Raw genomic sequence first — 15,874 nt, 5'->3', positions numbered from 1 at the left:
AGATATTAAACAACCAATTAATTTTGTCTCTGAACCTACTTTACCTTAAATGGGCTCTAAAGCTTTGGATTCCTAGGAAAGTGGTGCCGTCGTATAGCGGCCGTCATGTAGCGGACGCAAAAAGACGGCCGTCTTTACGGTGACGACATGTGCAAAGTTCCACGGCGTCATAACACACCGTCAGCCACCAAGGTCAAACGAAACGTATCCAGAAGAGAAAATGGACGACCTTCATTTAGCATTAATAATTTACTTGGAGGATGAACTATCTACCAGAAGAGGAAAATAATCGTAGTGTGGAAGATCATTTATTCAAATCTCGTGGTACAAAAGGTGCATTTGAGATTTTAGTAGAAATGGCTTCACCGCTATCAAATAAAACGTTCACGAAACTATCGACACCGTCAAGCGGCCGTCATGCAAATGGCGGCACCGCTTTTTGACGTAACGGTGTCAATCACCGTTCTCTAGGAAACCGCGCCATTTTGTTTACATTGACAACGTTCTAGTGGCGTCATTCACCGCTGTATTACGGCCGCTATATGACGGCACCGCTTTCCTAGGAAACAAGAACTTTACAAATACATAACTCAAATTGACAGTTTAAGCGCGTAGAACGCTTATGAATAAAGCCGTATGATATTAACTTATAAGAAAAAAATTGCTTATGAAACAAATGGTATATTCTTGTTTAACAGGCCCTGGTGCCCCTACAAAGAATGTGAGGCTGTGTCTGTCCAACGGGTCTGGCTACACCCTCGACGTGTACACGTATGAAGAGGTTTCGGACCCCAGGACTGGTGTGGTGAGTACTTAAATGAATATAATTAGGGTAATTCGCCAGTAAATGGCCGCCCTAAACTATACTAAAAATATTCCTATTCGCATTATTTGACACATGTCACTCCCAACAGCAATACCACATAAAATGTCTTCCACATCGAAATCACAAAGGAAGGAAGACAATATCACTGCGAACGTTTACGTTCTACGTCTTTATTTTTAATCTAGGGTTGGCCCGACCGTTATGAATCGGTAGTCGTCTAAGTAAATCGATATGAATTTTTCATTTTAGGTCGGTACAAAGCATTGTTTTCACGATAGGTGCGATCTACTCGGTCGGTGTATTAAATGCATTTACCTTGCGGGAAAACCATATAATTCTAGCTTTATTTAAATCTCATTTAAAAATTCATTAAGGGCCACTTGCACCATCGTTCTAACCCGGGGTTAAGCGGTTAAACCGTTAACCCAGTGTCAAATTGTACTGGTAACCATGGTAACTCCAGTTTAACCGGTTAACCCCGGGTTAGTGGGATGGTGCAAGTGGCGCTAAACGTCACAATTCGATACCTCAGTCTAGGTGCCATCCAATCGTAATCGCTTGCTGTGACAATCGATTTGGGTTAGTTCCATCTCTATAAACGTCAGTCATAATGTGTCAAATAATGCAAATAAGAATACAAATACTATAAAAATGAATTATATTCACCGATTATATATAATTAGATATTATATATAATTATATAAACAGAATTCATTTTAGTATAAGGCGGCTAGTTATTGAAGGCTGGCCAGTTATTGAAACCTTATACTAAAATGAACTCTGTTTATAGGTGAATAGAATTCATTTGGTGGCCAATTACTAATAGTGGCCAGTTACTGGCGAATTACCCTTCTACTGATGTAATACGTAATTCTTTTCCATCGTATTTTCTCGGAAACGTTCGTATTTGTCATGCTACTTCAGTCAATGTCAGTACTTTTTGAACCGAGACTGACTGAAATAGCAAGACACGTTCGTAAGTTTCCGTGAAAATACGAAGGAAAATATGTGTATAACAGGTTTGTTTCTACTAAAGAAAAGACGCATAGCACAAGGAATTTCGTACACTGACCCGCCTAGTCCTCTCTCTATTGCACGCGCGTGATTATACTGCTGTTCCGCTCACTGTCAATGACACTGTGCGTGCGGGACAGCGATATAATTATGCGCGTGCGATAGAGATAGCAACAGACGGGTCAATGTACGAAATTCCTTGTGCTATGCGTCTTTTATTTTTTAAAGAATTCCCTAAATTTTGTTTAATTGTATTACATGTTCCTTAATTTAGTAACTGGCAAGAGTGCCGTAATACGTGAGACACGATGATATGTCTCCATCTCACTTCGACGTATTGCTGCGTCCTTGTCGTTAGCTACTAAATCTAGGAATATGTAAAAAGCTCCTCTAAGACTTCTTAGACCGAACTATAATCGTATGATTTCCTCTATGGAGCTCCGACTCAACTATAATGAATTCATTGTACAACACTTTAGAGAACTTAAATCGAAATTCAAAATTTATTCATTTGAATTTTTTTTTTAAAGTATGTGCTATTATTAACCCTTCAAATGGCTTACAGATAATGTTCCAATCGTTCGGAGCGCGCCAGGGCCCCATGCACGGCCTGCCCATCTCGACTCCCTACGTCACCAAGGACTATCTGCAACAGAAGAGATTTTTGGTAAGTCACCATCATTTAGTCTGATCAACCATTTTCGGCACTAAAGATGATGGTAAATTAAAATAAAATTAGACGTGTAATCATTTTAATTTTCATATAATTTAGCCAGGGACTGTCTCATTTCAAACAGACAGAGAGTTATACTGTCTTTGTCTTACGCTAGTACAGTTGCCATCAGATATATTGAAGCGGCCGAGGTGTTCAAAAATATCTGAAAAAGTGAAAACGTACCAATAGCTAGACCTTACTAATGACGTGGCACATCATCACAAAAAAAATCAGGCCGAAAAGCTATTAAGCCACAAGATGGTCCCTCATCCTGCCACGGCCTATTACAAACATTCAAGAGCGGATATCTCGAAACTATACAAGACATCGAAAAACTTGATGAGTAAAACTTGTAGCAAATTTAATAAGCTTTAATTTTGTAGAAAACATCATGTCGCTAGAAAGCATAGTTTCCGAGATATAAGTAAAAAAACCGGACAAGTGCGAGTCGGACTCGCCCACCGAGGGTTCCGTACTTTTTAGTATTTGTTGTTATAGCAGCAACAGAAATACATCATCTATGAAATTTTCAACTGCCTAGCTATCACGCTTCATGAGATACAGCCTGGTGACAGACGGACGGACGGACGGAGAGCGGAGTCTTAGTAATAGGGTCCCGTTTTTACCCTTTGGGTACGGAACCCTAAAAACCGAAAAATGGGACCTTCAAACCCCTCCCTCCTCCCCAGCACCGGGGCTAAGGGCGGGGACTTTTGATATGTTCACCTCCTAACTACTCCAAAGTTACGGAGTCAAAAATTGTGTCCTAGCATTTCCCTCTACGACCTTTTTTGAGCATTCATTTCCTGACCTACAATGGAGGCGTGTTCAGATATTTGTGAGCAGCTTGGCCGCTTCAATATATCTGATGGCGACTGTCCTAGTACCCAAACTAAAGGGATGAGTATAGTTTCCTTTGTTCTTATTTACTGACAAATTTGGTTTGCCAGACTATATCTTCAATATTGAACCCAATTGAAGTGCATATCATTCTTTCATCAAGAAAGAATCGCACCTAAACACTTACGTGATTTGTTTGCAGGCAACGTCACAAGGCACGACGTACGTGTACGACCTGCCCGACATGTTCAGACAGGTCGTCGAGAGGAGGTGGCGGGAATGCATCGAGGACGGGAGTGTTGATGGTACGTTGATAGAGTGTATAGTCACAATCTAGACAGGGTAGACAGGCCCTACGGAACTCAATTTTGATAGTATAATAGGCTTGTTACAATAAGAGCGCTAGTGGCCTAGCAGGAAGAGCGTGTGACTTGCAATCCGGAGGCCGCGGGTTCAAACCCCGGCTCGTACCAATGAGTTTTTCGGAACTTATGTACGAAGTAGCATTTGATATTTACCAGTTGCTTTTCGGTGAAGGAAAACATCGTGAGGAAACCGGACTAATCCCAATAAGGCCTAGTTTACCCTCTGGGTTGGGAGGTCAGATGGCAGTCGCTTTCGAAAAACTAGTGGCTACGCCAATTCCTGGGATTAGTTTCCAAGCGGATCCCAGGCTAAATACCGAGATAACGCGAGGAACATGATGAATAGGCTTGTTACAATTGGTGCCGTGACCAGCATTCCGAGAATGAGTTTTTTAGAAAAATCACCTAATTCTTTGTAAAATTTCTATCTTTGTGTTACCCAGGACCGGCACCAGATAATGTGATGGCAGCTGTGGAGCTGGTGGTCGAGCCCGAAGGCGAAAGAAGAGTCGTGGAGGTGACCAGGCTGCCTGGACAGAATACCGTAAGTTATTTTACAGTATATCTGGTGCTACATTACGACACCAGGTGTTATAATAAGCACATTACGTAATAACTACGCCGAAAATATAAAGGGCCATATGTATTGTAAAACGTTCTACGAAACACTTGCGAATAGGTAATTCGCAACTCTTGTCGATTTAAATAGTAAATTCGCCACTCGTCGCAAATTTCCTATTTTTCGCACTTGTGTCGTAAAATTCGTAAATAAATATTTCATTACACTTGGTCGTAAAAGATGTTATTATAGTTATGCGATGCGGTCCGTAAATCCAGACATTCAAACTAGGTCTGTAATGTACGTCCGAAATTAGACAGAAGTTTTATTTTTCCCCTTTTTTTCCTCACAAGTGTGATGAAAAACATTGTGTGTGCCACGAGTGGTACAGGAAATACAATACATAGCTGTGGCATATACATAAAATTGTGTCAAAATATTTTCAATAATGTTAATATCCAGAGAGGCGAATGCAGATTATAAATTTACTTTTCCACAGGTCGGCATGGTGGCATGGCGCTTAACCCTCTTCACGCCGGAGTGTCCCAAGGGTCGCGACATCATAGTCATAGCGAACGACCTGACCTACTACATGGGCTCGTTCGGACCTCAGGAGGACTGGGTGTACTATAGGGCTTCGCAGTACGCTAGGGAGCTTAAGATTCCTAGGGTAAGTTTATTTATTCGTTTTTATAAATCCTTTTTTATTGGAGCTGTGCAAATAGCTACCATCTTCTCTAATTAAAATATTCACTATAAGCAATCTGGTAGAATCATCAAGTAAATAAAAAAAGTCTAATTCCATTCTATTTCCACAGCTATACATAAGTGTAAACTCCGGCGCTCGCATCGGCGTCGCCGAAGAAGTCAAACAAGCCTTCAACGTTGCCTGGATCGATTCCGAGAGGCCGGAGCGAGGCTTCAAATACCTATACCTGACGACGGAGGCCTACAGCCGGCTAGGGCCTCTTGGTTCTGTCAAAACAGAGCTTATTGACGACGAGGGCGAAACGAGATATAAAATCACTGATATCATTGGTGAGTGACTTTGTGATATTTATAATATACACTAGCTTTTGCCCGCGACTTCGTCTGCGTGGAATTAGTGACAGCAGCTAAAGTAGGTATAACGCCTGGATAATGCTAATAGCAATCATTCAATTCGCGCATTGCTTACTTCAATTATTAGGCAATGCATTAACTCTTTCAATTCCACCCCCCTTTGCACTCCCTTCAGGGATGATTTCCGACATAAAAACTATCCTATGTCCTTCCCCGGGACTCAAACTATCTCAATACCAAATTTCAACTAAATCGGTTCAGCGGCTTAAGCGTGAAGAGGTAACAGACAGACAGACAAACAGACACACTTTCGCCTTTATAATATTAGTATGTTAGTATGGATTGTAAAATGCTTAAATTGAAGAATACTAGAAGTTAATAAAATGCTGTATAATAAAAGGCATTAAAATAAGAGTGTAGGTTTATAAAACGAGCTGCATGCGAGTTTTTTTATTGTACTTTTAATAACTTTTAACAATTAAAATTTGAATCACTATTATAAAACAACGTCCCCCGCTGCGTCTATCTGTTTGTGTGTATGTATGTTCGCGATAAACTCGAAAACTACTGAACGGATTTTCATGCGGCTCTCACCTATGAATAGAGTGATTCTTGAGGAAGGTTCAGATGTAAGTCATTAAAATCATTAAATCATTTATTCATTTGCAAGAATGTAGTACACAAAACAATGTATAATTTGTTAAGGTTCTACCCACGCGAAGCTGGGGCGGGTCGCTAGTAATATACACCGTGTTTTCATTTAATTCCGTTAACTTCGGGGTATGGTTAAGTACGTTTAAGAAAACTAATTGGCATAGTTAATTTTTAAAAAAATATATTTTTTTTGCTTTAAAAAAAAAATTAAGTTTAAAAAGTAATTAAGGTAAGCCTATAGCGTTGTTGTAACATGGGCATTACATTTAACTCAACCAAACAATTGAAATCTGTGACATATCAATGACATTTCGAACATGGATCGACCGAGATTGTATTTAAGTTTAGTAGCAAATGTATGAACTCATTCTAAACACTAATCAATATGTAAACCGGCCCTAAGGCAAGTGTACACGCTTGTAGAGGCGTTATAGGAAAAAAAAAATATTGGTTATCTCCGAAACGAAGTTAATTAGAATACCGGTGTCTTTGAGAAAGTTACTTGATTTAAGCTCAGGAGTGCACCCTTGAAATTAACGGAAATAAAAAAAAAACACGGTGTATACGTTTTGTTTTTTACCTCGCAAGTGTGTTGAAAAACGTAGTATAAACACGTGTGCTTTGGTCATTACACACATTGGCTTTCTTATTGTGCATACTTGTATCATAATGTACTATTCGTCAACAGGCAAAGAGGACGGTCTCGGTGTTGAATGTCTTCGTGACGCGGGTCTCATCGCCGGCGAGACCGCACAGGCTTACGAGGATGTGGTCACGATATCAGTCGTCACGTGCCGCGCCATCGGCATCGGCGCCTACGTTGTCAGGTGAGTAAACTGATTTGGTAACCCTATTGCAAAAAAATAATAAGGACCCTTGAGGTATATGGCGCGGTTAAGAGGAAAATACATCAACGCGCTACTATTTTATGAATAAGCAGTTGCGTTGATGTCTTTTGTACTATATTTTTATCTAGTGAGATACATGGTCTAATAAAACATGGTCTTCTATTCCCAGAGTGACACGGGCCTACGTCACAATAACATTGCCACTTTATTGCAACATAACATGTTACATGGGTACATTATACCTATGGTTAATAAGTTAAAATATTTCTTTATAATTTTATAATTTTCATTTATATGTTTTTTATCTTAAATTTTACAATAACACGTCATTTTTAATTATTCGTTAGCAATATCTTCCGATTCACGAAAGAAATTTCAGACGTTCGGGTAATTCTGTTTACATTACTGGCAACACAGGATAGCGCTGTCACATTTGACAATTCGGATCTAGATAACTTCATGCCCTGACCGTCATCCTTGTCGAACGCGTGTTAATTGTTATTTCCTTCTCGCTCAGAGTCAGCAGGCGCAGTGTTTTCCAAACTTTTCACGTCGTAAGCTTGGTAATCAATGTGTAACTGTGAATTAGTTTTTCAAACGTTTGTCTTGTATAGATAAATAACGTTTAATTTAATACATTAGATTTGTTTTATTTTACTATGTTTCTACATGAATAACTTAAAATTAATGCCGTTAAAATAATTTTCACCGTTGGTTAAAATTCTCCCACATTTTAAAGTTTGAGAACCTGTAAACAGCATGAGGACGTAGGCCCGTGTCAGTTAGGTCATACGCGAATCTCGGAATAGAGTACCAGGCGGAGTATATTATTATACCATGGTGAGATATATACCTAATTTCGTTTAATTATTTAGGTTACATAGTAGAATTTGTATAAAATAGTGATATACTCAAGCTTTTCAATCTCGTACCATCACGGTCTACGATTGTTGCGCCATTTTGTTCAATACTTACGCAATAGAATTTCCAATTTAGCAACAACCCTAAATGGCATAACAATCCCGAGTGGTGACTGTACCTACTTAGGCCACTCAGCAAGCTTTTGGCCTAAACACGGTACTCGCCTGAAAAGGTCGACCGTGCAGTTTATATAATGTTAAAATGTACTCAACAGACTTGGCCACCGCGTCATCCAAGTGGAGAACTCCTACATAATCCTCACCGGCTACGCGGCCTTGAACAAAGTGCTCGGCCGCGCCGTGTACGCCAGCAACAACCAGCTCGGAGGCATACAGATAATGCACAACAACGGTGTGACGCATGCTGTCGCGCCTACTGACTTGGACGCTGTCGCTACAGCGGTCAGGTGGCTGTCGTACGTGCCTAAGGTATGTTACCGCAACATGAAGCTAGCTTAGAGATACAATTGCTGAGGGTATTATTCGAAGCCATCAAGTGTTATACTCAAGTATAGCAACAATCAGCTCGGAGGGATACAGATCATGCACAACAACGGTGTGACACACGCTGTCGTGCCTAAGGATTTAGATGATGTCGCTGCTGCGGTCAGGTGGCTACGTGCCTAAGGTATGTTACCGCACCATGCGCTAGCTTAGAGTACCTATACAGTTGCTGAGGGTAGTATTCGATGCCTTCAAGTGTTTTACTCAAGTATAGCAACAATCAGCTCGGAGGGATACAGATCATGCACAACAACGGTGTGACATGCTGTCGCGCCTAGTGACTTGGACGCCGTCGCTACTGCGGTCAGGTGGCTATCTTACGTGCCTAATAGACCAATAGTGGGACCGGATTTTTGCACTAAAAGTTTTGATAATTCTAAAGATGAAAAAGTGATACTTATCTGACATGGGACATATTTTTAAGCATATTTGTAAAATATGACGAAAAGTTAGAACGAGCGTTAGATATAAATTAGGTATTTATATATTTTTAGTAATGATTTTTTAATATTGAATTAAAGTGCAATGTTTAAGTTCCATCGTTTATAATATGTATGACGCTTTATAATGTTAAATTATTAGAAATTTTTTTAACGTGCTTCTTAGTCAAACTACAAATTAGCTTATTATTTTGTCGATATTGAATTAAAGTTTAATAAATCCACAACAACATATCTAAATTCTTAAGTTAATAGGCAAGCTAAACATTTAGAAGAATAAGATATATGCTTTAGAATTAATATGCGTTTTTTGTCCTATTATATCTAATATTGAATTAGAGTCTGTAAAAATAAGTCTATTACTATAAAATAATATACGCAGCCATATTATGGAAAATAAGAAATTTCGGTGTGTAGCTTGCATTGTAATAGTAAAATATATTTAAAAAGGCGCGAAATTCATACATACGCCGCGCTGGTCCGTCAGTGTCGCCGGCGCGGCGCCCGAGAGCCTATCATAGCCTAGCTATACCTCGCCCCTCGCCTCGCCCCACCTCCCGCTCACAGCACTGTCTGTCTTTTCTTATCATTCATTTGTTTGTTTACTGTGGACATATATAAATTAGATGCGGACATTACGTGAAATTAAAGGGGTCCCTTTGTTTCCCATAAAGTTTTAAGTCATAATGTATTGTTTGTCATATAAGAACCTTCGGGCTCTCGAATTAAGGTTTATTTTTGAATGGCCTTAGTAGCAGTGTGATAGCGTTGACTCGGCTCGGAGAGTTGGCGAATTGGCGATTCATTCGCCGAGTTAGCGGATCGGATACCAAGTTATCAGTTAGTTTAGTGGCCGAGTTGATTAGGAAGAACATTTGAATTTCGAAATTGTAATAAAAATGTACATGATATTCACAACTATTTTTTACCATAGTTTGTCAAAGGACTGTCTCATTTCAAACATAGAGAGAATCATCATACTATCTTTGACTTACACTAGTACTAGCACCCAAAAGAAAAGGATGAATATAGTTTTTTGTTTTTATTTACTGACAAATTGGTTTGACCGACTATACCTATTTCTGGTTCCTATTGTCATGTCCTGTCCTATTCAACGTCAATATCATATTATGTATATTATAAACCAACTGCTCAATATTACACGTAGGTATACATATTGAATATACAATAAGGTAAGTGACCTCACCTTATTGTATATTCCGTGTCGGTCGTATATGCCTATATACGGCCCACCTTAAATTAAAATGTTATTTTTTTTAATAAACAGGATATTAAGTATGAAAAACTCACTCAAATAGGTATCTTATTTATTGAAGTTTCTTCATTATACCAAAATAGTTATAAAAATATTACGATACTCTTGGAAAATATACCTTTTATAAAAGTCCTATTGTGGGCCTTATTGAACACTAGCAGGGTATTACTTAATCCCGCAAAAAATAATCATTTTGACAGTAGACAATAACAGATTTTATTGTTTTTAACTTAAGAGTTATACATATACAAATAACAATATTTGGTACTTCACAACAAGAGGATATTTATAATAAGTTAAAAATAATTCTTTTGGGCCTTATTAACTAAAGATATAAAAATTGTCTAGTTTACGCGAAAATAGTAGGTAACTAAAGTCACTAAACATAAATCTTTATTATTATTATGTTTTAACATCTGGGGGCACGGCAGTGCCCCCGCCAAGACGAGCAAAGCGCAAGGGCACTATCTACCTTTTCTCGAAGCGCTTCGTCGTTTTTTGGAACCCTCATAACTTGGGGTTGGATTATACTAGATAAACAAAGTTCTCGGACTTATTAAGCATATCAATTGCATAGCTCTTATACTTTAGATTTTATTCATATCTAAAAACTTCGATTTCGTCACTGACTCACTCACTTGATGATTATCAATACCTTTAGGGTACTTCTTGAAGTCCTCTAAGAAGCTGAAATTTGATATGTAAGATAGTTTTAGTACACAAACAACAAATAAATTCAAAAACTTGAATTTTTTAATCCCTAAGGGGATGGTGAGGGGGTTTAATCTTGTATGGGGAATCAATAATCGCTGAACCGATTTAGTTGAAATTTGGTATGTAGATAGGTATTGTTATGGGGAAGGATATAGAATAGATTTCAACCTCAAAGTTTACCCTTACGGGGTGAAGGCAGATTTCAACCCCAAAGTTTACCCTTACGGGGTGAAGGGTTTATATGGGGAATCAGTAGGAAGTACATTGTGTAACAGATGCCCCCAGATACTTATTTCAGGATTTTTAATAGTAAATCACCCCCAACCCTTTAAATTAGGGGATGGAAGATTGTCATAAGCAACTTACAAAAAGAAGTGAAATCCCACCAAAAACATTTTGATGTAAAATGTTGCCCAGACGAAACCATAAGGCTCGCACTGTCAAAAAGTTATCAGATCTCTTGCCAAGCTTCTAACTCTACAAGCCCTAACTTCACTAGCTCTACACCTTAGTCAAAGTATGTGGCTCGGCCGTTTCGTTTCTACAAGAACTATTGTATGTATAATAAAAAAATGTCTTTTAAAAACCCGTAGGGATCGGATCAAAAACTAAGTACTTAAGTCCGACTCACGCCACAGATTATACAATAGTTCTTACGAACAGATACTTATCTCTCAAACAAAACGCAAATACCTACCGTTTTGATACCTACACAAAAATACAATGGAGTGACCTTCAACGCACCGCTCCCCGCACCGCGCGCACCGGCACAACGCTAGGGTTGCTGACGCTTAGAAATGATAAATAAATACCCACTTAAACAGTGGAGTGAAATAAAAGGAAAGCTAAATCTTAAATTATACCTAATATTCCGATTATGCTTTAGTGTTTGCGAAATAGTCATTTTAAAAGGTCATATGTCCCTGCTGTAACCGCAGTGTTTACGCCGTTTTATAAACCGCGCAATAATCCCAGCAAGAATTAGTTTTAAAACTTCGTGTAATTTAAAACCAGATAGAGATTAATGTTACATAGTAAAGAAAAATAATAGCAACCCCAGGAATAAAGGTAATTAATTATAAGTTAACCAGAGCAAAAATGAGTAGGCACTTTCCGGTGTAAACTTACTGTCGTTAAAATAAACATTTACCAAAATAAATTAAAAATTTACTACCTATTTCAAATAGATAGATATCTAAATCTATACATTTGTCACACATATTAAACATTACATGTTTAATTAAAGAAATTCAATAGTAGGTAGGTACCTACTACCCGCGCGATTCGAACTTTAAGATATCGCGCCGTTAGACATTCACTAGATATGAAATAGTAAAGATATGTGACGTTCCACGGCAAAAGGTACCTTATGGCGGCTGGCGCTTACGCTTATTATTATCGCCACTCCAATATTCAGTCGGGGCAATGGTACCTTTTGCCGTGGAACGTCACATATATTTACTATTTCTTATCTAGTGCATCTCTAATTCATTTCCCGAATCCCGCCGTACGTGTAACTATCGTAAAAATTGACAGTGCGGCGCGCGGTGACGTGCGTACGTGAGCGCGTGTGGCAACCAACTGGCTTACTTTTCTACCGTGAACGGGAGCAGATTCGTAGGTATTAATCCGAGCTCGCGCAGAGAGTTCCATAGGCCTGCTCACGCTTAGCTCCACATTTCTAATAGGTTTTCCTGTCATCTATAGGTAAAGAGCTAATATGTGTATTTTTTTCATAATAAAAAGACCCAGTAGTTTCGGAGATAAGGGTAATGTTAATTTTTTGCCTGTTTTCTTAAATAACTTCTAAACTATTTATTTTAAAATTATGATTATAATTATATAAAAAAATATATTTGAGATTCTAATTCTAAAATGAGCCCCTTCATTTGATATATAACAAAGATATAGTTTTTTTTCTTCTATTTATCATTCATCTCAAAAGTGACCCCTTTATTTAAATTTATATTACATATTTACTTTACATGTAGGTCTTTGGGTTATAGACAAATTTCAACTTATTAGTCCAGTACTTTCGGAGCAAATAGGCTGTGACAGCCGGACAGCCAGACACACGAGTGATCCTATAAGGGTTCAGTTTTATTCCTTTTGAGGTACGGAACCCTAAAAATAATGATTATAATAAGTTTTTCACCTTATGCCCATGTGGCGGTAGCAAAACAGCCAAGCCACATATTTTGACTAAGGTGTAGAGTTAGTGAAGGGGCTTGTAGAGTTTGAAGCTTGGCTCGACAAGAGATCTGATAACTTTTTAACAGTGCGAGTCTTAGGCTTATGGTTTCGTCTTAGCAACATTTTACATGAAAATGTTTTTGGTGGGATAATTTTTTACAGTATAAATATTTATTCGTAACAGTTAGTATTATCTTTTAACATGATTTTTACTGTACATCTGGGCCCTATTTCACCAACGTGACAGGTGCGACATTTGTCGACATCACTGTTACTGACGTCACAGGCCTTTATAGGCTACGGTAACCGCTTACCATCAGACGAGCGGTGTGGTTGTTTGCCACCAACCAGTGTTGGGCGTAATTAATTACTCGTGTAATTAAAATGTTTGTAATTTAATTACATAACATTTAATTACATGTAATTAATTTTTCTGTGTAATTTGCAATTGTGATTACATTAATTAGTAATTAAATTACTCAATTACTTTTCATTTACCTTTTTAATAATATGCAAATATGAACAAATTTACTTGTAGTAATTATAAAGAAAAACTTTTATGAATTCCATTATACGCTGGATAACGTTATAACATATTTTTTATCCCTGGAATCATACCTTTACAGGGTACTATGTGACAAACCACGTTGAATATGGCGGTCGGCGCTTACGTCGCGTAGCACCGCATTAGTTTGCACGATGCACATCCCTGGTGCGCCGGGTGCGGGCCAGCCCCAACCCTATCCTGTGTGTGATAGCGGACAGACTTGACTGCCCGTATATGAGACACTGCTGCGAAATGCATGTTTCCAGCAGTGTATATATATTGTAATAGTTAATTAGGTACTAACATTAAGAACGTAAGTCTACTAACAAATCTGTATGAGTCCATAGTTGCTCGAAATAAATATTTTTCATTTCATTTTCATTTCATTAGTATTAGGGCGCCGATAATAATGACGTAAGCCCCGACCTAAGGTGCCTTTCGGGTTGGACTGTAGCAAAGGGGGGGCTGGGACTTGGACAATTGTCACAAGAAATACGACAGTTGTCACGAAATTCCGACACAGAACTCATTTACTGTCAAGAATTACCGAAAGTTCTTTGAAATCTTGTGTCAATTGTCATCATTATCATCATAAACATCACAAGAAAGATACCTGTTTTTTGCCGATATAATAAAGTTTTTTTTAATAATACAATGATAGTGACAAACAGGAATAAGGCCCGTCCGATGGTAAGCTATAACCGTAGCCCATGGATGCCTGTGACGTCAGCAACAATGTCACGTTGGTGAAATAGGGCCTGGTGCTACATTACGACACCGGTGCTACAATAAGCACATTAAAACACTCCCTTTGGCCGTGTTTTAAAATTCGTCATTCGTTGCAAAATTTCTATTTTTCGCACTTCTATCGTAAATCCTATGTATTAATAAAAAAAGTTACCTATATAAGTAAGTAGTTACTGCCTTTAAAAAGTATAAGTGTCTAAATGTTATTAGACTTTTTGATTCTTTAAAACGTCTTTAGGTCAATAAAGCAAGTGAAAAATTATTAGAGTTAGACCAAGAAAAGTCTGCAGCGATTTGGACAGCCCACGCAGTGAAGGTGTTATTTATAAGTCATAATTTCATAGAAGTTTCTTCAAATCGGCCTTATTAATGAGAGATTAAAAATATTCAAAATTATCTTAAAATATTTTAATCTATTATTTCATCTCATACGTTCAATAAGGCCCGGGACTGGACCTTTTTACCTGCACTGACAGTGGATCTTCTTAGCAACAAGTACAAATTCAGAATAATAGGGAGCAACTGCTATTTTTGAATGCTGGGCCTTGTTACCCGCCGGGCCTCATATGCCTGCACCTCACCTACCTTATTTATTTGTTTTACAAGGGGAAAATTTGTTGATTAATCGTGCTAATATTGATACCCAAACAAGCGGAACATTCTAAAATTGAACCACAAGCGTAGCGAGTGGTTCGTAAAGTTGAACCTCGAGCGTAGTGAAGGTTTCAAGGGACGAGGGTTAAATAAAATTTTCACTACATCAGCTCGTAAAGGCCCTCTTGATTGTTCGAAACGGATAAGAAGAGTGGCATTTAATTTGATGCAAATTTTGAGTCGTTTCCGTAGGTATACTCGTAAAGCTCAGTTGGTTGGTAAAATTGACTTTAAAAGGATAAATATTGAATAACGTTAGTTTGAAATTGATTTAAATGATAAAGTAAATATTATCGGAGATATATATATCGGATATCGCTCTTAAACAAAAAATATATGTCGCTAGTCATTTATAACCTAAAAGCGCCAAATTACGCAAAATTATATTGAAATGACACCTGTCTATTGAATTTGAAGAATACTTTAACAAGGGTGGTTATCTGTATGACAATGCACCTAAAATAATCTTCAAATGTATCTATTATTTCTATACTTAACACGATAACGAATTCTACGTAAACCAAACCGCGGGCAATCCCTAGTACATATAGAAATAAATAAGTGTAGGTAAGTTTCCATTAGTGTACCTACTATTAACAATATAACTATTTACCATTGATAATAATTTTATAAACGTTTTGTGGTTTTTTACGGGCACCGCGCTAATCGCTAGCCCGCCACCGTCGATCGCTGCCTCCTGCCACGGCGCACAGCGCGGCGCGCGAAAACGCCGCGCGTTTGAAATGTAACTCAATATAAGCGCGGAATGCATACTTACGTATCAGTATTTAGTGTCGCCGTGATTTTATATTTCTAATATTTTGTGTGGGAACTAAGATCTTTATTATGACCGTGTAATATTAACTCTACAAACTTTAATTCAATATTGGCTATACTGCTTAACCAGAAATCAATATCTAGACAAGCACATTGTCTACATTTCTAACTTTTTACAAGTATACTAAGTTTATAGATAATATCGTAATTTTACAATAT

At 38.0% G+C, this 15,874-nt stretch overlaps 1 protein-coding gene and 1 long non-coding RNA gene across 3 annotated transcripts in view; one reads left to right on the top strand and one right to left on the bottom strand.

Annotated features, from left to right (window-relative positions):
* LOC134803827 (uncharacterized) overlaps positions 1 to 15,874 on the bottom strand; it is a 137,008-nt gene that overhangs the window by 51,305 nt on the left and 69,829 nt on the right. The gene's annotated exons all lie outside the window — the stretch shown is intronic.
* Positions 1 to 15,874, top strand: part of LOC134803699 (acetyl-CoA carboxylase) — a 177,392-nt gene that overhangs the window by 142,396 nt on the left and 19,122 nt on the right. For both annotated transcript variants that reach the window (XM_063776493.1, XM_063776494.1), the window contains 8 exons: positions 699 to 805; positions 2,406 to 2,507; positions 3,598 to 3,700; positions 4,204 to 4,304; positions 4,819 to 4,989; positions 5,138 to 5,357; positions 6,724 to 6,862; positions 8,019 to 8,232. In XM_063776493.1, the coding sequence (XP_063632563.1) occupies positions 699 to 805; positions 2,406 to 2,507; positions 3,598 to 3,700; positions 4,204 to 4,304; positions 4,819 to 4,989; positions 5,138 to 5,357; positions 6,724 to 6,862; positions 8,019 to 8,232 (1,157 nt within the window). The remainder of the gene's footprint in view (positions 1 to 698; positions 806 to 2,405; positions 2,508 to 3,597; positions 3,701 to 4,203; positions 4,305 to 4,818; positions 4,990 to 5,137; positions 5,358 to 6,723; positions 6,863 to 8,018; positions 8,233 to 15,874) is intronic.

Source organism: Cydia splendana, chromosome 27, assembly GCF_910591565.1.
Source record: "Cydia splendana chromosome 27, ilCydSple1.2, whole genome shotgun sequence".
Taxonomy (NCBI): Eukaryota; Metazoa; Arthropoda; class Insecta; order Lepidoptera; family Tortricidae; genus Cydia; species Cydia splendana.
The sequence above is the reverse complement of the archived record's forward strand: the minus strand, read 5'-3'. Positions and strand labels throughout refer to the sequence as shown.